Genomic DNA, 24,787 nt, shown 5'->3' on the forward strand with positions numbered 1-24,787 from the left:
AGGGAGCCTGCTGGGAGCTCTGTGTCCCCACATACTGGGCTTCAGGGGCTTGGGGAAGAAGCGAGTCCCAGGCGCTCTTTCCTCCTTTGTCTTCATGCCTTCCTTTCCCAGCTTCCATCCAAAGCTCCGGATAGATGTGTGTTTAGGCGTGGGTGTTCCCAACATGGGACAGGAGTGCCCTGGAACTCCTTGGACAAAGCTCTACCTCGCAGCACACGGGGCGTATGCTGGGGCTAGCCTGAGACCTCAGAGGCTTTGGGCAGAGGAGGATGTTCATTGGAGTCAAGCCTTTGGTGCAGAGTAGAGACGGCTGCGCCAGCCTCAGCCCAGAGCGCTGCTTTTATTTAGATGGTGAACACAGGCCCATTCCCTGACCTGGCTCTGGGACCCTGGCTTCTCTTCCTAATGCTCCCCCCACTCGCCCTGTCCTGCAGCCCAGCTTTCCTGCCTACCTCACCGCTTCCAAGCTGTCGTGGATCGAGGCTATCTGCGAAGACTGGGCTACTCCTCCTGGGATCTTCACTTAAACGATAACGCGTGTCGCCCCCATGTCACAGGACGCTACCTGATCTTTAACATTCCCTACGGCCGCTGCGGCACTGTCCAGCAGGTCAGAAACTGACTAGGAAGCCGCCCTGTGGAGGGAGGCGGAGATGGGGCAGGGAGGGGCTTACGGAACTCCACCCGCTGAACACCTTGTAGGAACTGGGAAAGGACACAAGCCATGAGCTTGTTTGAGTCTGGTGAGATCTAAAGTAGCTCATCATTTGTCTAGAACTTTCCTTCCTTTGGGGCATTAAATACTACCAAAGTCTGGCTAGGGATTTCAGGCCTCCAGCACACCAACAAGCAAGTGCTCAGCAGGGGTGGGAAAGAGCCCCAGGCACCCCAGCTTTCCTCTGATCCTCACAGGAACACCGTGGCTCGCTCAGCTACTCCAACTCCATCAGAGGTCGAGGGCGGGATCACCCTGGCCGCGTCATCGTGAGACACAAGGTGCCCCACCTGAAGTTTACCTGCAGAGTGGATGGCCCATCCACGGGTGAAGCTGGCGCCCGGGCAGAGGATGCTGGCTATGAAGTGTCCATTTCATTCATCCAGTCACCCGCATCCCCGCGGGGGAAAGGCATGGCACCTTATTATGCCGGCCAGGGGGAAGAGGTGTTCCTTGAGGCTACGCTCCAGAGCACAGATCCCAACCTGAGGCTCTCCGTGGACACGTGTGTGGCTTCTCCCAATGCCAGTGATTTCACAACCAACACATACGATCTGATCCGGCAAGGGTGAGGAAAATGGAAGGCCCTCTTTTCTTTCTTTCTTTCTTCTTCACCCCCCCCCCCAGTCACCCCGCCCCACCCCAGTCTTAGGGCTTGAACTCTAGGCCTGGGCGCTGTCCCTGAGCCCCTTTTTGTTCAAGGCTAGCGCTCTACCACTTTGAGCCACAGCGCCACTTCTGGTTTTATCTGGGGGTTCATTGGAGATACAAGTTTCACAGACAGGACATTCCTGCCCCAGGGTTGGCTTCAAATTGTGATCCTGAGATCTCAGCCTCCTGACTAGGTAGGATTATAGGCATGAGCTGCCAGCGCCAGGATTTTCTGTTAGATTTTCATGGAATGACTTAGGAAACTTGGAGTTGCTAAATGTAAAGTCCTAAATTGGAGCTGTGTACAAGAATTCTAGTCAGGGGCTGGGAAGGTGGCTCAGTGGTAGAGCGCTTGCCTTGCATGCCTGAGGCCCTGGGTTCGATTCCTCAGCACCACATAAGAAAAAAGCCGGGAGTGGTGCTGTGGCTCAAGTGGTAGAGCGCTATCCTTGAGCTGAAGAGCTGAGGGACAGCGCCCAGGCCCAGAGTTCAGGCCCCACAACCGGACCCCCCCCCCCAAAAAAAAGAATTCTAGTCATACCCCGCAGATGAAGTGGGGATCCTTATTGGCCCTCTGATCTCAGTTGGAGATTCTCCAAAGATACCTGGGCAGAGTCCTAGCTGCCCTGGACTCTTCTGCTCCACTCCACCCTCTCATATGCAAGCCTCCCTTCCTTTCCAATCTGAGACCTCCAGTAGATTTTGCACTCAAGGTGCAGCCTTCTGGGCATCTGGCCCTTCCTGGTGAGCTGATGAAGTCCCTCAAGGTAGATGATGTCATACTAGTCAGATTTCTTCTGGCTCCCTTAGTTAATCCAATGATTTGCCAAGTTAGAACCTTGGCCAGTCGTTTGCCTTGATAGGTCCTTTGTCCCCTTTCAGGAGCCAAACACTTATGAATAGGTAACTGTCAACCAATTCATAAAAGACCAAAACACCTCCCTCACTTAATGGCAGCTAGAGCATAATGAGATCTTAGCAGACTGACGGTCCTAAGAGGTTTGGCAGTACCCACGTCCAGAGGCCAGGGGAGGGACAGACAGAACCTGTCACTGATGGGATGAGAGGTGCATCACAGCAGTAAACTGCACTGAGTCCCAGAGCAGAGAAAAAGTGCTTCCCTTTTAATCCCTTTTCTGAACATCTTAAGGCAAGAAATTAGAGTTAGTGCCCAAATTTAACAACCCACGATTTTTTCTGCTTGCTTTAGGCTTATTCTCCTTTCTCTATTTTTAAGGGTTAGGTTATTTTAGCCCTCTCTTCTCTAATACATTCAGATAGGGTTGCAAATTTCCCTTCATTGCCTCATACAGATTTTGATTCATTTCACCTTCATTTACACTTAGTTCAAAAACATTTTAGAGGGCTGGGAGGGTGGCTCAGTGGTAGAGCGCTTGCCTTGCATGCATGAGGCCTGGGTTCGATTCCTCAGCACCACATAAGCAAAAAGAAAAAAAAGCCAGAAGTGGCGCTGTGGCTCAAGTGGTAGAGTGCTAGCCTTGAGCTGAAGAGCTGAGGGACAGCGCCCAGGCCCAGAGTTCAGGCCCCACGACTGGACCCAAAAAAGAAAATATTTTAGAACCTTCCTTGAGACTCCTTTGATCCACAAGTTCCTTTAAAGGTGCGGTGTCTGCTTTCCAAACATTTGGGGAGTTTTCGGAACTATTTCTGTCATTGGTTCCTAGTTTAATCTCATTGTTATGTGAGAGTGTTTTTGTGAATAGAGTTCTTTTCATTTGTTCAGATGTTTCTGAGGGTACAGAATATGGTCAGTTCTGAAGAAGTCCTGTGTGAGCGGAAGGAATTGGTGCATGCTGCTGCTGTTGTTGGGTGGAATGTCAGCTAGTTCCAGGGATCTAGTAGCGCTCTTCACATCACCTATATCCTTACAGCCTTTCCTCCTGCTGTACCCATCAATTACTGATGGAGGGACACTAACAATAATTCCATGAGCATAGGCAGTTTGTCGATTTCTTCGCAGTTCTATTAGTTTTTGCCTCAAGTATTTTGATGGTCTGTTTGTAGGTATGTATACCATCAGGACTATCATAGTAAATTGGAGGATCATTTGTGCCTTGATTATTTTGGTTAAGGATTGTCTTTCTTGGAAGATTTCATCTCTCCATTATTATACAATGTCCCTCTTTGATCCTGAGAATTATTTGGCTCTGAGATTTGTTGTGAGTTAATGCAGCTACCTGCAGCTGTCATCTAGTTCGTCTTAGCATGGCACATCATTCCCTGTTCCCTTGCTTTCTCTGTGCTTGTATATTTAAAAAGAAAGTTGTACTGACAACATGTAGTTTGACATTTTTAGTCTGCTTGTCTTTTGTCTTTAAAATAGTATATCTAGACTATCCCTGTTTAAAGTGATTGCTCACAAGGCTGATGAGCACGCACCATCTGCTCATACTGCATGTGTGCTTCGTTTAACCCCACAGATGCCATTGCTGCCGCCTTTGTTTATAATTGAGCACTCACATGATTCCATTGTGTCTCCTCCCTGGGACCCATTTACACATCTTCCCCCAGATTTTTCAGAAGTTTCCTTGGGGTTTACCAACACATATTTTAAATAATCTAAGTCTACCAAGAAATAAGAGAACCATTACATAAAATCTTCCCTTTGGAACAAAAGAGTGTCAGCCTTCTGAAGGCAAGAGGTCTAGCTAAAACCTTTTCGTTTTTGTTGTGTTTATTTTACAGTCCCCTTCTACTTACAGCCAGGAGTAGGGGGTTTCCATTCATAGTCATACTAAAATGATAGTTCTAGTAGTTCCCTCATTGAAGAAAGAGTGAGTGGTAGGAAGAGTCCCATTTGAAATCTATACATCTGGGCCAAGCCTGGTTACCTGGGTTTCAGTGAATCCATGTCATACTGAATTGTTTGCGGATTTTCTCCCCATTAGGTGCATCAAAGACAATACCTACACCAACCTGCACTCCGTCAAGAAGAATGTGGCCCAGTTCAAGTTCAATGCCTTCAGCATTCTCGACAGCTACGAAGTGATCTATCTGCAGTGTAAGATTGCTGTGTGCAGAGAGGGAGACTACTCTTCTCGGTGTTCTCAAGGATGTACAGAGCGCAGGAGGAGAGGTGCAGGCCCTGTGGAGGCCAAGGAAGAACAGACTGAGTATTTCCAAATGGTGGGGCCACTGGAGGTCCCCAGAGCTTCTGCTTACAGCAAGACCCTCGTGTGATTTTTTCTTCCCAGCTGTCATGTGAATCTGCCAGAAACTAGGAACCCAAATCTATTTCTTTCAGGGAAATACTAATGAATCAAAAGTTACTCATGGAGAGCCTGGCTAAAGAAAGATAGTAGCTTTCTTTCCTGAGATTTGTTACTAAATCTTTTCTGATTACTGAGCTTTTAAAGCGGTTACTCTCTTGGTAGCTAAAAATGTTGATTTTCTACTTCCTCACTTCAAGAACTTGATCATTGTCTTACTATGTGTAAATGTTAGAAAAAGCAGGATTGTCTCCCTCTAATCCATAGTCAATTTAATTATTCTTGTTTTTAAGTTTGTATCTTATTATCCAGATGCTAATAAGTAAGCATACTTTTCTGTCCCTCTGGTGTTGTGAGAATTTATTTCGAGATCTTGCTAAGGGTCCTGTAATAATAATAACAATAATAAACAACTTTAATGTTTGTTGGGAAGCCATTGCTCATTTTTCTTTAAACTCTTAAGAACAAGACAGTTGAGTCACATAAGCCACCGATTCATCAAAATAAGTTTTCATTGTTGTTTCAGAAGGCCTAACAATTTGGAGTTTGGGTTTCAGCTTGCAATTGAGAAGCTGAAACTCAAGGTAAGACTGAGGGCGCTTGCTGAGCAGCCAAATGTTCACTCAATTCTGTCTAAGTCCAGGTCTCAAAGCTGCCAGGAAACCTGAAAAGTACACAAGAAATCAGAAAAGCAAGCATAGGCAGATCAGTATGGATAACAGCATCCTTCTGGAAAAGGAGCATATTAACTCCACAAGAAGACTCCCTAGCCTCAACGTTGTCTTTAAGGAAACAGACTTGAGCATAGTCAGATATTTTCATTTGTCGGCATAGCCAGTAGCAATATCAAAAGTGTGTCCCCATCTCCCAGAAGTTGTTGTGGTCTTTGTCAATAAACAGCATGTAACAGATGAGGCTACAGTACTGCCAAGTGGCGAGGGAAGGAGGAAGGCAGAAACGGGGAGCTAACCCTGAGGTCTTAAGAGATGAAAATCTGACAAATGATCCCAAGGGGGTACTTCTTCCAAGAACATCATCTCCATTTCATTACAAGCATACACTTCCTCAAGAACTGTTTTGGTTGAACAAAATAGGATGTTAGTATTTATTTGTATGAAGTTCTATGTATAAACATACCTAGAAATTGGTGAAATGTGAGTGGCTGGTTTGGTGAACAGAATGTCTTTAAACCAATGGTAATGACTTGGCCCCCAGTAGGTTCACCCTCAGTCACATGAAACAATGACGCTTGCATTGGACATCTATTTCATGCAAATACAGATTAAAGGAGTTTTTTTCCAAGTAATTGTGTACTTCTGGAGTTTCTGCTTTCCAAAGATCATCTACTTTATTAACTGTGCATATCCACAGGGTGACCAGTAATTAGAAACTAAACAGTGACCAAAATCTAGCATGTTGTGCCTCTAACAAATCCCAAGCGTAAACGTGCTAGTAATGGAAGCACTACCACGTAAATAATAAATGAATCAAAAAAAGCTTCCAGATCAGTTCCTGCTGGCATGGCTCAAGGGGTGGAGCCCAGGATACAGCCCTCTCTGAAAGCATGCCATGCAATTCTTTTATTTATTTTGTTGGTCGTGGGGCCTGAACTCTGGGCCTGGGCGCCGTCCCTCAGCTCTTCAGCTCAAGACTAATATTCTACCACTTGAGCCCCAGCTCCACTTCCAGCTCTTTTCTGCTTATGTGGTGCTGAGGAATCGAACCCAGGGCCTCATGCATGCAAGGCAAGCACTCTACCACTGATCCACCTTCCCATCCCAAGCCAGGCAATTCTTAAGAACACTTAAAGCCATGGTCACTGGGGAGCCTCCCATGCTCTGTGGATCAAAACAGGGAGTCAGTCAGGGAACACCAAAGGTGTCCCAAGGAAAGCCTGCTCGCTTTCCCAGCAAAGGGGTGATCTAACAGGACAAAAACTGCTCTCTTCCAACCAGACACCAGGAACCCTGGAGTCCTGGCTTTCACCCCAGACTAGTAAGAAATGACTAGGGAAGCTAATTTCCTTCCTTCTCTCCACGCCCCTTCCCCCTTGCCTGGCCTCACCAGGATGAAAGCAGCGTGGAGACTGGGATGTGCATCACCTCACCTGCTTCCCTGAGCCTGGCACAGAGCAGGCAGGGAGCCTGGACCAACACGTCCACCCAAGCTGTTTAGAGCAAACCCAAAGACCCTTGTCCTTGCCTAGCGGGATGAGGGGAAGCCCCATTCAGAGCAGCGGAGGCCAGCCGGGAGCTCGGATTCCAGTTCCTCCCCTATAGCTTGCATGTTCCTGGTACTCCAATTTCTCATCCCTTTGTGGCTCACCTTTATCTTTTTGGCGGGACTGGGGTTTGATCTCTAGGCTTGAAGCTTGCTAGCAGGCCTCTACCACTCACACTCTGCCCTCAGCCCTTCACCTCTGGTTATTCTTGAATGAGGCTCATGCTTTATGCCTGAACATCAGTCCTCCTCGCTACGCTTCCCACAGAGCTGGGGTGAAGCCCTGTGCCACCGGCCCAGCGTTTTACTATTTGAGCTGAAGGCTTGTGAACTTCTTGCCCAGAATGGTCTCAAACTTCCAATCCTCTTTATCTCAGCCTCCCAAGTAGTTGTGATTACAGCCATCACAAGACTACAGCATGTGTAGTCTTTTTGAAAAGTTTTGCTAAACAAGTCTCAATGTAGCCTAGAGGTAGATTGCCTTGTGAGGTATTCTGAAAATCTTGCTGGTCCCCTCGGGTAGAGTCAGTGCTGCACTTGGCTGCTGGAGTGTTGGTGGCTGTAGCTATCAGCGCCACTGCTCCCTAGGAATCCCCCTCAGCCCAAGACAGCTTTCTTGCCAGAGTTCATGGCCACAGTTTCAGCAGCCTCTGTCCAGTGACTGGGCCACAGAGGTTTATAAAGGTCTGAGCATCATGCCTCAACAGGGCATCTCTGAATACCCAGCCCAGCCCTAGGACTCTCCAGACAATGGTCTACGTGTGCAGGCCCATTCACTGCAGCCTCTTCCTAGTTCACCTGGGGTTGGGGGAGGAACAGAGAGAGAGAGAGAGAGAGAGAGAGAGAGAGAGAGGAGACATAAAGAGGGAGGAGAATAGGGAGTATTAATATCTATCTATAGTTATCTCTAGCTCTCTCTATATAGAGATATAAATATATCTATTGCTAATCTATACCTATATATAAAATCCATATACATATAGAGATATATAGATCTCTATAGCTATAAATATAGATATAAATATAAGATAATATATAGAGATCTATAGATATAGATGTAGATATAGATAGATATAGATCTTTCTATCTATGAGCATTCTAGTGGTTACCTGCTTCAGTTTATATTAGGTGATGAGGTAGAGTTGTATTATTCATCTAACATAATTAGCTTCTGTCTTTTGTCCAGTGTAAACTCAGATCAGCTTAGAGTCTAATGGTTTTTGTTCTGCTTCATGTAAAGGAGAAGAGAAACATTTTTATCTCATGAACCCAAAAACTGCCTGCAGCCTCTGGCAGTCAGGTTGTTTCCTCTAAAGCCCTTCTCTGAGCTGACCCAGGTGTGGAGCAGGAGAATGTTTGTCAGCAGAGAGGCTCGAGATGGAGGAGACCGTGATGCTTTCTCCTGCACGTCAGTATCAGGCGGCAGCCTCTGATGTTTCAGAAGGTGGCATATTGCCCATTCACTGTTTACATTTTATATGTGCATGCTTTATTTGGCATATAAATAATAAAAGCATACAACTTTGAAGAATGGGGAAGTCACAATGATTAAACCTAGGGTCTTGCACTTGGTGGGCAAGCACTCTACCACTTAAGCTACATCTTCAGCCTTTTTGTTTTTATTTTGTTTTGGAGATAGTCTTGCTAGCTTTTTAGCCTGGATTGGCTTCGAACCCTCAATTCTACTGCCTTGACCTCCCAAGTCAATGAGATTATAGGTACATACTACGTACCCACCACATAAAGACTACTTTTCTTAAAAAAAAAAAAAGAAAAACCTTTTTCTTTCCATTTAATATTTGTTTCAAATGTTGTATTTAACCAAAAACAAACCAAGTTTTTGATTCATACAATGCTTTTAGTTTGTAAGATGAGAGCTAAAAGTCTTATTTGTCTGTGTGTTACGGTTTCAGATCCTTCCTAGTTTCTTCATAAGCTCTGTAGCCATGGAGAAAGGTGCCATCTTAGGAAAGGAGCCATTTGTTAGTAGCGCTGCAGCTTCTCATATTTGTAGTCTTGGCGCTGATTCACAAAATGCCTCAGTGTGATCGTGGCCACAATCACAACATTCAGAGCAAGGACCACGAATGAAAACAGGTGCAGAGCATTGAAAGGCTGCTGTGGAATGTCTGCATGGGTTTGATGCAGAAGCCCTGCAATTGAATATAGATTTTTGCATATATTAGCATTATTTATAATATCTTTTTATACCATATGAATCTTTTATTGAGTTAATGCAAAATGCATAGTTCCAATACATCAAAGAGGAATGATTATCAAATATTTGAATTAGCTTATATTTATGTTTAATTTTTACTTTATTTCTTTCAGATGGTTTGGTTAAGTTATGGCATGTATATCATAAGGAGTTAAGAAGCTAAAAGAAATTTGTAGAAATGAAGGATATAGACCTATATTCAAGAGCCATGGGAATGATGGTATTACCAGTGTCTCATATGCTTACACAAGGTGTGGCAATGGAAATAAGCATTTATCCTATGTGGTTAATATTCCTCACTTATTTGTTAGAACTTCTGGTATGACTCTCTAGAGTTCTTCTACATAGAGAAGAACTCAGTTTGAGTGGCATTTCTCACACCACAAGGTATTCTTAGATCATGAAATAGCTTTTGTGTTACCTGAGTTTCCACTTCGATCCCTTTTCACACGGATGGGTCCTATGACGGAATCGGTCTTCCATTTGTATGAAGAAATGTCTCGTTTCTTTCTAGAGACACAGCCTTGGTGGCAGCGAGAATGGGAGTCATTGCTATCACATATCAAAACTTTACACTGCAGATACACGGAGCTCAGACTTCGCAAGAATTTAAAGGCATTAAACTGGAATCTTCCGTAGTGCCCAAATAAGGGATACACCTCACAAGTCTCATCTCGACTACATCTAGAACAGAGTTTATGCACATATTTAGAAGATGCACAAGAATCCAAGTTGTGAAGTCTAAATTGTAGATCTAGTCTTTAGAAAGTCTTCTCTAGAAAGGAATCTATGGTTCAGACTGTAGTAAACTAAAACTATGGACAGATTACTGGGTGAAGTTCCTTCTAGCTCTGAAATTATATGTAAACTAATCAAAAAGCGATACCCATATACTAGTACTCAAATACCTTTTTCTTACATGTTTATTGTTAATGTATAAAGGTGGCTGATTTGGTCAAAAGGCCATCAGCTTGTATGGAAAAACAAGTAAACTTTTCCTTTCAAAGAGGAACTTTACAGTTTTCCTTTTAAGAATTCTCCAAGCCAGGCACTGCTGGCTCACACCTGTAATCCTAACTACTCAAGAGGCTGAGATCTGAGGATTGCAGTCAAAAGTGAGCAGAGGCAAAAAAAGTCAGTGACAGTTATCTCCAATAAAATACTCAGAAAAAGCTGAGAGTGGAACTGTGGCTCAAGTGGTAGAGCATTAGGCTTGAGCAAAAGAAGCTCAGGGACAGTACCTAGGCCCAGAGTTCAAGTCCCAGGATCAGCATAAAGAAAAAAAAAGAATTTTACACATATTTTCCAGATAACATTATTTCTAAAGATGGCATACATCAATGAGTCAGACAGATTTCTATTGAAAATAAAATATACTAACATCAAAAACACAAATATAGCCTCCTTCACAAAAATAAATTTGTTTTCTACCATCAACTATTTTGTAAATACATTTAAAATCCTAGAAGATATGGATTATGTCTACACAGATGTTTTGCATTATTTGTAACTAATATATAGTAACTATATTTTATGAAATAGCCAACATAAATTTAATAAAATTCCATCATAGCAGCATTAGGAAAATTTTATCCACAGACACACACGAATATATTACTTTATTAAAATAATTACTGCAGGGCCGGAAAGTTGGCTCAGTGGTAGAGTGCTTGCCTTGCATGCCTGAGGCCCTGGGTTTGATTCCTCAGCACCACATAAGCAAAAAGAAAAAAAAAAAGCCGGAAGTGGCACTGTGGCTCAAGTGGTAGGGCACTAGCCTTGAGCTGAAGAGCTGAGGGACAGCGCCCAGGCCCAGAGTTCAGGCCCATGACCGGACCAAAAAAAAAAAAAAAAACCAAATAAAATAATTACTGCAGTGGGTCAAAGGATGAACCAATTCAGCAGTGATACTCACTAGACACTATGTTGAAAGTGAGTTGTATAGCTTGATGGAAAGGGGAGTCAGGAAAGGGAAAAGTGGGAGAAAATGAGGGAGGGAGTAACTACTCAAAAAGAAATGTACTCAGGGGGCTGGGAAGGTGGCTCCCTGGTAGAGCGCTTGCCTTGCATGCTTGAGGCCCTGGGTTCGATTTCTCAGCACCACATAAGCAAAAAGAAAAAAAAAAGAAATGTACTCATTACCTGACTCATGTATCTGTAACCCCTCTGTACATCACCTTTACAATAAAATTTAAATTCAGAAAATTACTGGCAAGAAAGAAGACCAAACATCAATACATACCCACTCTTGATTAAGTCATAGTTTGGAGATGCAAAGTCAGATGTGGGAGAGGCTCTGCAGGTATCCAGAAACACCACCAAGTTTGGATCTGAGGCGCTCAGACCCACTTGGACGAAGAGAGTTTGGTTCATATCCACATAATAGGGAGAGTTAAGAATAGGGTTTTCAAATGAATCTGACTCAAAGAGAACCATGCTCATGTTATATTTGCCCAGCGCATTTTGATATTGGATCACATCATCTTCGGTTATGTACATCACCTCGACAGTGGAATTGTATTCCATTTCACACTTCACAATAATCTGGAGATGTTTCTGACGCGTGATCACCGCAGAAGTTGGAGATACAATAAAGGTGATGATGTTGGTGTAAGTAATTGAATGGTCTTCAACCTAAAAAATCGGATGAAATTCAGATTTTGTAGTTTAAGTTCAGTATTGTTAGAACACAGATGTGAATAATACAGTGAGAGCCTTAACTAAATCATGAAATAATAGCTTTTATGTCAAATATTATAAGCAGTAAATGTGTTTTTTTAAAGAAGTACTCTGGGAAAAGAAAGATGTGAAATAAAAGAAGCAGTTAGAAAACTTAAAGGTAGAATTATATATAATATTTGTTTCTGTTACATAAAAAACAATTTTGAATGTGATTTCCCAGGGCTATACAGACTTTAACCCCTAGAGTGTACTCCCTTCATAAGAAGTGCTAAGTTACTGGACTAACTGGAAAATTCCCACAGGAATGCAGACAAGCTGGCCTATGAGCTCTCTTGGCTTTCTTCCCTCCTGTAATAAAGTCTCTGTGCTCCTTTCTGGGAGAAAACTTATTTACTTCTGTCCCTATCAATTTGTCTCACATAGTGTCTCTTCTTTTAAATTACATTGCTGTTTCACACCCTGTGTGAAAATTCTAGTGTGTGTCCTAAAGGAACCCACAGGTTGAGAAGGTAGAGATCTTGGAAAGGATTTCTAGAATGTACAGAACAAATCACAGACTTACAGGAAAGCTCACTTTATTGAAAATAAAGATGCTTTTACTATGTGTCTTTAGAAGGGAAGAAGATCTTTAACTCTACTTTTACTCAATATGGGATTATAAACATTTTCTGCCCAAGGGCTCCAGGTAGACCAGTTAACCCACACTACATACATGTTCAAATGCTCTCCAATGGGGTTTTAGAGTTCTTTACCCACTTACCTTGCAGTAACAGAGACAATTAAGCAGTGGTATGTGAATAAGTGTGTATATGTTTATGTCCACACATGCTTACCATGTGTTCCTTCAGCCACCGAGGGCCAGTGGTGATTTGGGGAAGTAGCTAGCCAGCATTCCACTCATGCATCACCAGAATGCATTTGGCATCTGCCAGAACCCAGCTGGCAGAGTCTCCTGTACCTTTTTAACTGTACCACATCCATCCAGAGGGATCGAAAACTCCACAACGTTTGACACCTCCGGCCGGCAAGTTGGGTCATTTAGTTGTAAGTTATCCTCATTATAATTAAAGGATTCTAGGTAGGATTTGCTTATGATAACTCTCATCTTGTCAGAGGCACAAATTAAAGATGCTGTCAGGAAAACAAAGGTGGGAAGGAAATGAGTGACTCTGTGCAAGCTAAGAATTCTGGATATTGAAGATTTCCCTGTGGGCATGGAAACCTTTCTTGCCATAAGTGGTCCTTAGAAGCCTGGATCTCCAGCAATTGATACATTGTTTACAATATTCATTGCTCCCCTGGCTTGAAGTTCCAATCTATAAATCCAACAGTTTTAGTTGTGTGTTTGCAGAAGGCATTGAGAAAAGTAGTCCCTATGTTGTGCAGAAATCTTTTTCAGATTAACAAAGCCATCATTCCCCTCCTGTATTACGCAATGCACAGAACTAATTTTCAAGGCGCAGATTTTCATCGTGCTCCCAAAGATATACATGACAGGCTAAGAGCGAAGGAGCAGTTTCTATGTTTGTTCAGAAAGCTCAAACTTGCCAAGGTGTAGAAAGGGTAACTCACTAGTGTTGATGTTTTCTGTATAAACTGAAGTGTAGGAAGCAGAAAAGCCCCGGTAAGAATTGGCATAGTCTGTAGATAATACAACTGTCAAGGAGTCTGAGGAAGATTCGAAGGTGGGCGTCCCACGGCCACAGACTTGTCCAATCAGGCCAGCGTTGGTGGAAGAGCCGTCGTAGATAGCCACAAAATCAAATCTGCACTTGTCATCTACTTCTAGGCTACAAATAAAGGTCACTGTGTAAAAGGTTTTCCAGGCAACTCAGTTCTATGTTTCTGTCATCCCATTAGGATTTTCCCTTTCAATGTCAGGCTGATGATGTCAAGCCTGAGGCATTTTTAGTCCTGAGTGGAACCTCAGAATTTTTGTTTGTTTTTGTTTTTTACTCTGGAATCAGGACTTGAAATCAGGGCCTCTTACTCTCGCTTCTTGGTTTTTTGCTCATAACTAGCTGGTGCTTTACCACTTGAGCCACATCTCCAGTCCAGCATTTTGTTGCTTCATTGGAGATGGAATCTGGTGGACTTTTCGGCCCATGCAGGCTTCAAAACACAATCCTCTGAGCTCAGCCTCCTAAGGAGCTAGGATGACAGGCATGAGTCACTAGCTCCAGGCAGAACCTTTAGAGAAATAGTCATCTCATTGTTGCAATGGGTCCACCTGTATCCCTAGTTAAACGAGTTGTTTTTGCCCTTCCCCTCCACAAATTATACCAACATCAAATACAGTGAAAGCAGGGGTTATACTGTGGGGGAGAGACATACAAAGCAACATTGAAATCATCTTATGAATATGTTAGAAACAATTGCATGAAAGAAAAAAACATTTGAATACATATCTTAGGATTCATTCTCCTAACATCAACTTATCTGACCTTTTCTGCTTGACTCAGACATATGCTAGTTATTACAACTTTGCCGGGGGAGGTTTGGGTTGGGGGAGGTGGGGGGAGTATGGGAAGGGATGGGATGGGAAGGGGAAACAGAGGAGGCAACAACGCTTGATAAGAAATGTACTCGTGCCAACCCAGATGCCCCTCAGTAGATGAATGGATCAAGAAAATGTGGTATGTATACACAATGGAATTCTATGCCTCCATCAGAAAGAATGACATTGCCCCATTTGTTAGGAAATGGAAAGACTTGGAAAAAATTATATTAAGTGAAGTAAGCCAGGCCCAAAGAAACATAGGTCCTATGGTTTCCCTTATTTGCAATATCTAGTATATGTCTGAGTCAAGCAGAAAAGGTCAGATAAGGTGATGTTATGGAAATGAACCCTTAGATATGTATTTAAATGTTTTTTTCTTTCATGCATTTGTTTCTAACACATTTATAAGATTATTTCTTTGTTGCTTTGTATGTCCCTCCCCCACAGTATAATCCCTGCTTTCACTGTATTTGAAGTCGGTATAATTTGTGGAGGGGAAGGGGAAAAACAAGTCGTTTAAATAAGGATACAGGTGGACCCGTTGCAACAATGACAAGTACAAGTTGTCATGTCAAAAACGAACTTTACAACTTTGGTGGGGGGGGGAGGACTGGGTGGGGGGCAGGGGGAGGCTGGGAAGGGATGGGAAGGGGGAACAAAGAAGGAGGCCACAATGCTTGATAAGAAATGTACTCATTATCTTGCCCATGTAATTGTAACCCCTCTGTACAGTATTTTCACAATAAAAAAATAAAAATTAAAAAAAAGAAATGTACTCATTATCTTGCCCATCTAATTGTAACCCCTCTGTACAGTATTTTCACAATAATAATTAAAAAAAAAGAAATGTACTCATCTTGCCCATGTGATTGTAACTCCTCTGTAAGGTAGTCTCACAATAAAAAAATAAAAATTAAAAATAAAAAGAAATAGTCAGCTTCCTTGAATGCAAGAGCATTGCTATGTTTCCCTTTCTGCATCAATTCTTTGGAAAGAACTCGTACACGGAGGTTGCCTGTGGCTATTTCTCTTTCCCAAGTTGGGTCTTCCAACTGCCACATGAGTTCACTGCATTTTTTCCCCCAAAAGAAGTGGATCATCATACTTACAAAATCTCCTTGAAGCTTAATTTTATCCTGTAACCTTTCTCTACTTGTATGTGCCATACACAGTAAGCCAGCTCCGGGTGTGGTTTTGGGTAATTGGGGCTTGTAAAGGATCCCTTCAATGTGTCCAGGTAACCTCCACAATCTGGAATAACTGCAAAAGATATGCAGGTGACTGAGACCCAGCATCAAAACACAGATTTCCTGTAATTTTGCTGTTATATGCAGTGTATAACACGTCCCTGTTTTCTGCATCTCTCACTGACCCCCCGGGTAGCATACTGAACTTCCTCCTTTCTTAGGACTTGACTTTTGATCCTTGGTACAGGGCAGAGAAAGATACTGTTGCCAGATGACTGAACTCACATGATCTGTCCCAGGTATACACCCTTTGCTCCTGTGCCATAGAAGATAAGGTCAGTTCTCCAGACCAGTACTGGAGGAGCACTGCCCATTAGAACACGACCCACAGTTTCAGCCTGTCTTTCCTTCCCTGGTCAGCTCAGGACTGCTGGCTCCAGCAGAATTCTTTGCTATTACTTCCTCTACTTCCTCTGGCCATGTCTTGATGTGAAGTGAAGCTCAGATACAACCTTCAGCAAAACATCTTTGGTACATCCGTGCTCCAGTGAGTACAGATTCAAAATAAAGAGTAGAGGAGCAATAACAAAGGCTTTATGTAGGAAGTATAAAATGGTATAAGTAGGCGGAGTACAAGGATGCCTGTCAGGTAGGTGCTACAAGGCAGGTGTGGAAAGGTGGCCTAGGTGTAGGTTAGAAGAGTGTGAGGGCTTCACTTCAGAAGTCGAGTGGCATCAAGAAATCAATGGCTTCAGAAGTAGTGTGGAGATCACTCCCGGCCTCAAAAAGAAAACCAGAGTGAAGCTTTCCTTGTGAAATGCTCACTCGATTGACTTGGACTACAATCAAACGTAGGTAGGTACAGGGAAGGCAGAGCAGTGTAATTTCTGATGTGTGAAAAGCAGGCCAGCTTTCCTCAGTACCTGAACCCTAACCTTGTTAGAATCACCCTGGAACCTGATACCTGTGAACGCCCAACAGCCCAATCCAAACCTAATGAATCATACCACCTTAAGAACGTTAGTAGCTGATACTATGAGAGGTTAAATGAGAATACCATGTACTAACTGTAGCACGGAATTTGGCCTGGGCTCACTGGCTGGGAACCAGCTATGGTTTCTACTCAGGAGAGTGGCTTATCACCAATGCTTGGGCATATCATGTAGATCAGCCACAGCTGATGGCATTAACCTCTATTCAATCATCTTGACCTTGCACAAGGTCTCAGGGTTATTAGGAAACAGGCTAACCATGCAGATTCTGCTTTGAGCTCTAACACAGCACCGTTCAACCTGTACCACCTACTGAGCTTCTACCGGCAGCCTCAACAGGAAGCTGGTTAGGAAGAAAAATTCCTGGGCTCCTTTAGAATTTTCGCCAGAAAATTCATGGGCACCGCCAGCACAAAGTAATCAGAATCTCACCGTTGAGGCCCACGGCTGTGATTTTTGCACACTCACACTAGCAAACTGCTCCTCTCCCAAGCAGAGAGGTCTCTGAGTGCACACACTCCGACTCCATACTACAATAACCCAGGCCGAGTGAGGACAGGCTGTGTGCGCAGGAGGAAGGGCCACAGGATACATCAATGAGAGCTCACCTGTGCCAGAGTCAAAGAAGTAGTAGAAAATGAAGACCGTTCTTTGGGGCGTCGACCTATCGGTGACAATTTGCACTGTCAAGGAACTGGATGACGATTCAAAGACCGGAACGAAGTCTTTCTTGCTACAGACCTGACCTAGCAGAGGGCCAGTGGTAGAGTTTCCATCGAAGACTTTAATGTTCTCATTGTCACACGTCCCTTCAGGATCCAGCCTGTGGACAGAACACACTCGTGGCTGGAGGAGAGCCCCTGGGAAAGTGGGTTTCACAGAGCTCCTGTTAGCACAGCTATGTATGTGTCAAGTGGTGAGCATGGGCGTCCCTTGACGCCTCTCCAAGACCGCCATCTTCTCCATCTTCAACCTGAGCCTGACTGCTGTCCACACCTTCTATTAAGTCAACGATGAAGAAGGGGCCAGGAGCCAGGACAGATGCCAGAGAGTGGCATCTGCCACTCCCGCTCCCCACAGTGTACACTATTGACTCGGTTTATATATAAGCTGCTAAGTCACAACTGATCCTCGCTGACGCTTGATATCAAAGGCTGGTCAGAAACAGCTCTTCTTGTCTCCCATGGCCACCTCTCTCAAAGGAAAGCTAACAGTTACTCCTTCCAGCTACCCAACCCCATATTACCACTTCCTCATTCTGAACAACAGTCCCACACTGTGTTCAACATGGATGCCCAGGATTTCCTGTTTGGGCCCCTTCTGACAGTATCTCCCGAAAGGCCAGAGGACATATACCCATGGCTTAGAGAAAAGGTCACAGGGTAGAGTTCTGCGTTCACCCTAGACACTCACCTGCTGTGTACAATTGCACAAGCACCTTAGCCTCTCTTGACCTTAGTTTTCTCTTCTGTAAAGTCAGGATGTCACATTGTACTTTTACTCTAGTGTGAGTGTCTATCCTCACATGAAGCAGTCACCACAGGCCCAGCTCTCAGACTGTATCCAATATCCAGTGCTAAATCTCAACGTCTACCAACTTTGTTCTTCCCACACATTCGTTTCCTCTCCTTACACATTGGAAATGACATCTGTGTTTCTTGATTTCGACCATGCTAGGAAATCTGTATTTCATTGTGAATCAGCACTGCGGCTTACCCACTTCACTTCGTGGTGGGTCATCCCAGCTACAATGCTGGAGGAGCAGGGCTCTCCAAGTGTGGTCTCTGGACCAACAGCACTTCAGTAAGTTCAGAATTGCTTCCTACGAAAATTCTCAGGCACCACACACTCATCTGAATAAGACAGTGGAAGCCCCTTGGTAGAGCACTCCAGGTGTGCCTTAAGGCGCACTCCAGGAGCTTGGGATCAACAACATAGGGGAGGGGAAGCAAAGTAGGGATTTGGGAGTTAGGACACCAGGTTTCCATTCTCCTCCCTCTACTCCCTGAAGGCATATTAGTTAATCTCATTAAGGAACTTAATCTCATTAAGGGACTTTTCTGGGCGTGTGTGTGTGTGTGTGTGTGTGTGTGTGTGTGTGTGTGTGTGTTTGCTGGTCCTGGGATGTAAACTCAGTGCTCTATGTGAGCTTTTGTGCTCCAGTGTGTGTGTGTGTGTGTGTGTGTGTGTGTGTGTGTGTGTGTGTGTGTGCCAGCTTCTCTGGGCTTTCCTATCTACAGGATAAACTGTGGCTGCTGGAGAGGGCTAGCACCACTCTAGCAGAACCCCTCTGCTAGGTCAGGTCTGCGGCAAGAAAGACGTCGTTCCTGCTTTTGAATCATCATCCAATTCATTGGCAAATAGTCACCGACACACAACCCAAAGAACTGTCTGAGGTGACTTCACGTCAGATTTTTACATTTGTAAAAATCACCATGAATATCTACTTCCTTCAAAATAAAAGTTGACATAAACAATACTTAAGACTGTAAAGAAATCTGTTTCTTACTCCCCAGAGACTGGTCTAATTACCTGCAGTACCACTGGTGAATTTGGGCTTTGGGAAGGACCCTTGATGGTTCTAGTACACACCAAATTCTAGAGTTTTCAGGCCTAGGCTCTGGAACTGGATGAGCTGAGTACTAACTGTGCTCATTCCACTCACTGTTTACGCAGTCCCACAAGTTTTCAACCTCCCCGTGTCTGTAACCCTAGTAGTGACCACGCAGGACCTTGGCAATCCTGTGGGGGCATGTAGTCATCTTCAACCAACATCACTACCAATATACCAATATCACTACTATTACAGCACCATCACCAATATCATCATCAGTGACTATCAGCCAATAGCATCACTGTAATCGCTGTCATCAATTGCCAGCAATCATCTTCATCACTATCAACATGATCAATTGTTATTATCATCCTTATCATCATAACTACCATCACCATTATCTTTGTTACCACCAGCACCAGCACCACGACGCTAGTCATGCCCATCATCATAATCATTTCAGAAACCATCAGCCATCTTCTCTTGTCATCATGAACATGATCGGAAACTACCGGACACCATCACCACCACCATCATCATCATCATCATCATCATCACCACCATCATCAGGATGACCACCTCCTCCAGTAGTATTGAAATCCTTTCCACAAAGACCCACCCCACCGCCCCCAATGTGGCCAGAAGTCAAGCTTCCTCCTAAAATGCTGAAGCCCCTACTCACTGGATGTGGGGAAAGATGATTCTGAGGTTCTTGTTTTCCGGTTTTTGTATTGTCCAGACGCAGTTCTCATTGGCACCAAGTTGCAGGACCAGGGACTTGTGGGACTCTCCCAAGTTGTTCCCTCCCAGACTGGCCTTGCAACTTGATCTGCCTGCTAGAGACCATAGTCAGCACTGAGGAAAGTTAGCAATCCTTGCCTCCTCCAGCAGTGTCTGGGTCTCTACCACATACACATAATACCCATCCACGTGTGCAGCTAAATTGGATTTCACCCTCAGCCTTTTGGGGAAAATATTTGTGATTTCTCTACATATGGTACATACACACACACACACACACACACACACACACACACACACACATACATACACACACACACACACATACATACACACACACACACACACACACACACACACACACACACATACACACAGTTTTCCAGGGAAGATTTAGTGATCAAAAAAAGCTAGCTATGGCTAGTAGAGCAAGTCTCAAGTTCAAATGATAGTATGTGGAAAAGTAAAAGAAAGCTCTAGTTATATACAGAGTTTTTAATTTTCTTTTTCATTTGTGGCTGAATATATATATATATATATATATATATACATATATAAATATATAAAAGTCTCTGAGTTGTGTTTACCTGAAAATAACTATTCATATGCTTATTTGGAAAATATCAGAACTCAAAGACAATCTTCAAAGCACAACTCTGAAATCCTATCTACATAGAATTAATGTATCCAATTTCTTTCTCTTTTCTTGTCTTCATCCAGATTGCAAAAATAGTGCCATGCATATATTTTAAATAAAAGTATTTTCATATTGTAAAAATTTTTCCACTTAATGTAGATTCTAACAAATCCTTTATTTAGAGATTAATAGTATCTTTAAACCTTGTTGAAGAGTGTTCCTTTGCATAGATTTACCCTAACAAAGCCAATAATGAAACTTTGTTGTTGGATGATTTTAAATTATGTACATGTGCATATTCATCTACAAATATTTTCTACACCTTCATGATCCTTTCCTGAAGATAAAGTCTTAGTAAAATTTGGCATACTTTTTCTACTTCAACATACCCTCACAAATATGCCTGAAAAATATTAGTACTAGGGACTGGGAATGTGATTTATTGGTAGAGTGCTCGCCTAGCATGCATGAAACCCTGGGTTCAATTCCTAAGTACCACATAAACAGAAAAAGCTGGAAGTGGCACTGTGGCTCAAGTGGTAGAGTGCTAGCCTTGAGCAAAAGCAGCTCAGGGACAGTGCCCAAGCCCTAAGTTCAAGCCCCAGGACTGGCCAAATATATATATATATATATATATATATATATATATATATATATATATATATATATATATATATATATATATATACTCTTTCTGAGGCTAAATGTAAGCCAGGAAACCTTGGAAATTTCTGGAAGAGGCTCGGTAAAGGGAGGGTTGAGAACTCTGGTTCTGTTTTCTTACCTTCTGCTTCAGTTGAATTCATCTCTGCCAAACAGGAGGAAATGAATAAGAACAAAATAATGAGGCTCCTTAAAAGCTCCATCTTTGGAGGGGGCAAGCCCTGAGTGCCCACAGTCGGGCTTTTATACTTCCCTGGGTTTCACAACTACTGGTTTCATAAGCTTCGGGGCAGCCCTGGGGAAATGTGTCAGGTTGGCCACACAAGAGGCGGGTGGCATGAGAACAGAGCGGCTGTGTGGCTGTGTCACTGCCAGCGTCCCCCGCGGTGCCCCCCTCTCCCCACTCCTTCGTGGAAGGTCTGAAGGTAGGCCTGGCGGAGCTCCTCCCGGCCTTGGCAGCTGGCACCGCAGGCACTGGGCCCTGGCCTATCTGTGCAGATCATGAACAAGGTGGCAGTAATGACCTGAGGGTATCACTGCTCCTTCCCAGGATGAGTAGCTCAGGGATCTCAAGCTCAGCAAGTCAGGGATAGTGTGGCATCTGGGTAAACTCTGTGCCCACCTGTGGGGGCTAAGCTTGAGGAGAAAAGTAGGACCAGATGATCAGAAGGAAAGACAGGGTAGGTAAGGGACCCGTGTAGGAGCTCCTGAAAAGTCTACCAGCCAAGGAAAGCAGGTGGGTTAGAGTCCCTCAGGCCCCAAGCTGTGTTCAGTGCCCAAGGTAAAACTACAGGAGTAAGAGCTCCTAAGGAGAGGGCAGTACACAAGCCATTCCTTTATTCAGGAAATATCCATTGTTCACTGAACTCTGGAGCTTGGGAATCCAGACTTCCCTAGAGACAGTCAGACCCTGCCCTGGGGGGCGGGGTGGGGGGCCCCCCCCCAAGGAGGGGAGAGTATCCTAAGTGGAGACAAAGACAAGAAGCAAACAAATTAACAATCAACCCATAGAGGTGTGTTTACATTTGTAAATTGGAAGAGAGGATAGAGAGACCGCCTAGGGTGAGGGAGGATTCAGCATTGAAGATGAAGAAAGGTATCTTGGGAAGGAGAAATCTGAGCAAAGACTGACAGAGAAAAACAAACATGCACCTTTTTATCTTAATGTATAATTTTTTTATCATATAGATACTGTACAGAGGGTTACAGTTCTGTGAAGTGATGAGTACCCTCTCCTTTGTTTTTCCCCTACCATCCTTTCCCTCCCCACACCCCAACTCCTCCCCCCCCCCCCACCAAAGTTGTAAAGTTTATTTTCAACTTAGTGTCTTGAGGAATGTTTTTTTAGGCAAAAGGGCAATCAGTATTTTTCTGATTCTCAGGAACCAGCTAGGCATGGCGACCACACAAAGGGAAGACCTGTAGCTGGCTGTGAGTGAAGGATTGGGGTGGGGGGAGGGAGATGCCGGGAGTGGAATGGAAGAGAGACCCAATAAAGGAATGAAGGTCACAGGAGAAAGAAATTGTATTCTAAGGTCATGTATGTATGAGTAAGGTAAGGAGTACATTTCTTATCAAGCATTGTTGCCTCCTCCTCTGTTTCCCCTTCCCATCTCCCCCCTGTCCCTCCCCTGCCCCTCCCCATGCCTGGCTTCTCCTGCCTGGCTAATGTGTAAAGATGTCCTCTGTGGACAGATATGTGTGTGTGTGTGTCTGTCTCCTAAAGCTGGGACCTTCCTGATCCCCCTAGGTTGTTCTGCCTGCTGTCCATTTTAAGACCCTTCAAGGGCCTGTGAAGCGGGCTGGGAGGAGCAGTCCTGGTGGCCCAGGGATCCATTCCTAGTTGGCTCCCTGGCCAGACAAAGTCCCATGCCAAATGCTACCAAACAGCGCCTGGGATGCCAGGCAGCTTTGCTGTGCAGAGCTTGGACACTTGCAAGGCCCTGCTCTGCTCTGTTGGGGTCTTGTCTGTCTGGGTAGTCACAGAGGCAGGGACCTGGTACCGGGGGGAGACAGAGAGGGAGAATACATATGTGGGCTGACACGCTTTCATCTCTAGGGGCTGCTCACTGTGAGCTGTAGCCACCGTACTCTCTTTACCATCGGCTTTGTCTCTGAACCCCTCACCGCCCACACCAGCATCTCCTAACTTCCACAATCCCTGATCACCACTGAGAGGGAGAACTTTTTGGTCAAACTGGGATGGGAGCCTGGTAGAAGAGAAGTCAGGGTGGGGTGGGGTGGGGGCGAGTGTCCAGGCAGGAGAGAGGTGAGCCTCAGGCTTCTGGTTATAAATTGTGGGTTGCTATGGGGGTTAGCAGACCACCTCCTGCTGAGTCTTTCTGGTCCCTTAGGATGGTCTCATCTTTACATCAAGGACAGTGAGGCTACAAGTCAAGAGACTTCTCCAAGTGAAAGCCCTATAGGGACATCTGTGGGATCTAAAGCCCCACATGGCTTCTGTCCTCCTATCTACCTGGAGGGGCCCTGGAGACCCTTCATCACACCTGCCTTGTGTTCCCTGACCCCTAAACCAGGTTGCCACTGCTCCCCGAGCTAAGCTTGGTCAGAGTTGTGTTACATGTGCTCCATTTGTTAGCCACTTGCTGAAAATTTCAACAAAAGAAAATCAAAGCCAGGCAAGAGACCATGACGGGCGCTATCTGCTTCAGGAGACACCAGCCGCCTTACCTCAAGGGTCTCCTGAGGAGGTGCAGATGTGATTTGGCTTCTTTAAGGCTCCCTGGGGCAGGGCGTGCTGTCAAGGAACTGCTATCCCACCCAACGGTGATTCCTGCAGGATGGCAAAACCCACACCACCAGCCACATGCTTTTCCATCACAAATGTCCTAAGGACTCCCAGTCAGAGCTCTTCCCCAGGACAAAGACCAGCCATTAGATGGCCCTCCTTCTGAGCTTCATTTCACAGCACTGAGGACTCCATAACTGAGAGGTCACACAGTGGCTTCCTACAATTGTTTTCTCACTTTTGTTACTAATCAATTGCTGTTTTTATTTTGGGTATCTATGCCACCCACAGGTATCTGGGACAGAGCTGAGACATCTGTGCTTAGAAATGGGCTCCAAGAAAGGGCTGGACAGGAAGAGCACAAGTGTCAAAGAGGCATATCCCATGAGATGCTTGGCGAATCTGGGCCTTGGGTTGAAGGTTCCGGTGACAGTTGAAGAGGCCGATGGCTCAGTCAGCAATCTGTCAGTCTGAGAGTAACCCCAGGAACTCACCAGCTTCTGAACACACTGAGGAAGCCGACAGGAGGAGTCTCTAATATTCTCTATGACCTTCTCAGACCCCCCTGCTGACCCCCAACACTACGTAAGTTAGACAACTGAACCCAGAGGTTTTGCCGTGCATACTATGTCCCCATCAGATCACTGGACAAGCTAGATCAAGAGCAAACAGATTCTCAGAAGACAGACAGACAGACAGACAGACAGATACACACACACACACACACACATGGCTCCAGTTTTGTACACCTTGAGATCCATTTATACTTCTCTCTGTCTGTCTGCCTGTCTCTCTCTCTCTCCTTCTTGTAGGTAAAATACCACAGGCTTGTTTCCTTGAATCTCATAGCAGTTAATACATATTTTTAAATAAGGAGTATATGAAACAAAGAGACATACTGAAAAGAGGACAACTTCCATCCTTGCATATTTAAAGTATACAGCAAGCAGCATAAATTAAGACACCATAGAAATTGAATTGGATAAGAAAACATTGTTCCAAGGAAGAAATAGTGCTCTTGACAGCTTTTCTGCCCACCATTCCCACG

General features: G+C 44.4%; 2 protein-coding genes across 3 annotated transcripts in view; one reads left to right on the forward strand and one right to left on the reverse strand.

Annotated features, from left to right (window-relative positions):
- LOC122126825 (deleted in malignant brain tumors 1 protein-like) overlaps positions 1-5,049 on the forward strand; it is a 76,695-nt gene extending 71,646 nt beyond the window's left edge. Inside the window, exons 39-41 of the mRNA XM_042701353.1 lie at positions 435-610; positions 913-1,283; positions 4,276-5,049. Of these exons, the coding sequence (XP_042557287.1) occupies positions 435-610; positions 913-1,283; positions 4,276-4,567 (839 nt within the window). The 3' untranslated portion in view covers positions 4,568-5,049. The remainder of the gene's footprint in view (positions 1-434; positions 611-912; positions 1,284-4,275) is intronic.
- A 3,542-nt stretch (positions 5,050-8,591) lies between these two features.
- Positions 8,592-21,193, reverse strand: Cuzd1 (CUB and zona pellucida like domains 1). 2 transcript variants are annotated; one of them, XM_042701393.1, is made up of 9 exons: positions 21,112-21,193; positions 19,632-19,782; positions 17,004-17,218; positions 15,326-15,476; positions 13,289-13,506; positions 12,675-12,847; positions 11,277-11,668; positions 9,456-9,718; positions 8,592-8,969 (listed from the first exon to the last, which is right to left on the reverse strand). In XM_042701393.1, the coding sequence occupies exons 1-9, from the start codon at positions 21,191-21,193 to the stop codon at positions 8,800-8,802; spliced, it is 1,815 nt and encodes a 604-aa protein (XP_042557327.1). In that variant the 3' UTR covers positions 8,592-8,799. The 2 variants fall into 2 exon arrangements, with proteins under 2 accessions (XP_042557327.1, XP_042557328.1); XM_042701394.1 differs by having other exon boundaries at positions 19,632-19,785; positions 21,112-21,185.
- Between the last annotated feature and the right edge of the window lie 3,594 nt (positions 21,194-24,787).

Source organism: Dipodomys spectabilis, unplaced genomic scaffold (genome assembly GCF_019054845.1).
Source record: "Dipodomys spectabilis isolate Male_0828 unplaced genomic scaffold, ASM1905484v1 ptg000289l, whole genome shotgun sequence".
Taxonomy (NCBI): Eukaryota; Metazoa; Chordata; class Mammalia; order Rodentia; family Heteromyidae; genus Dipodomys; species Dipodomys spectabilis.

What these genes read in the sequence shown, in the direction of transcription:
- Cuzd1 (XM_042701393.1), bottom strand. Translation starts at nt 21,193, where the DNA reads ATGGAGCTTTTAAGGAGCCTCATTATTTTGTTCTTATTCATTTCCTCC. An exon ending in TTAAGCTTCAAGGAGATTTT is followed by an intron (nt 13,507 to 15,325) that starts GTAAGTATGATG and finishes CTTTATTTGTAG; the next exon opens with CCTAGAAGTAGATGACAAGT. An exon ending in TATGACTTAATCAAGAGTGG is followed by an intron (nt 9,719 to 11,276) that starts GTATGTATTGAT and finishes ACTCTGTTCTAG; the next exon opens with ATGTAGTCGAGATGAGACTT.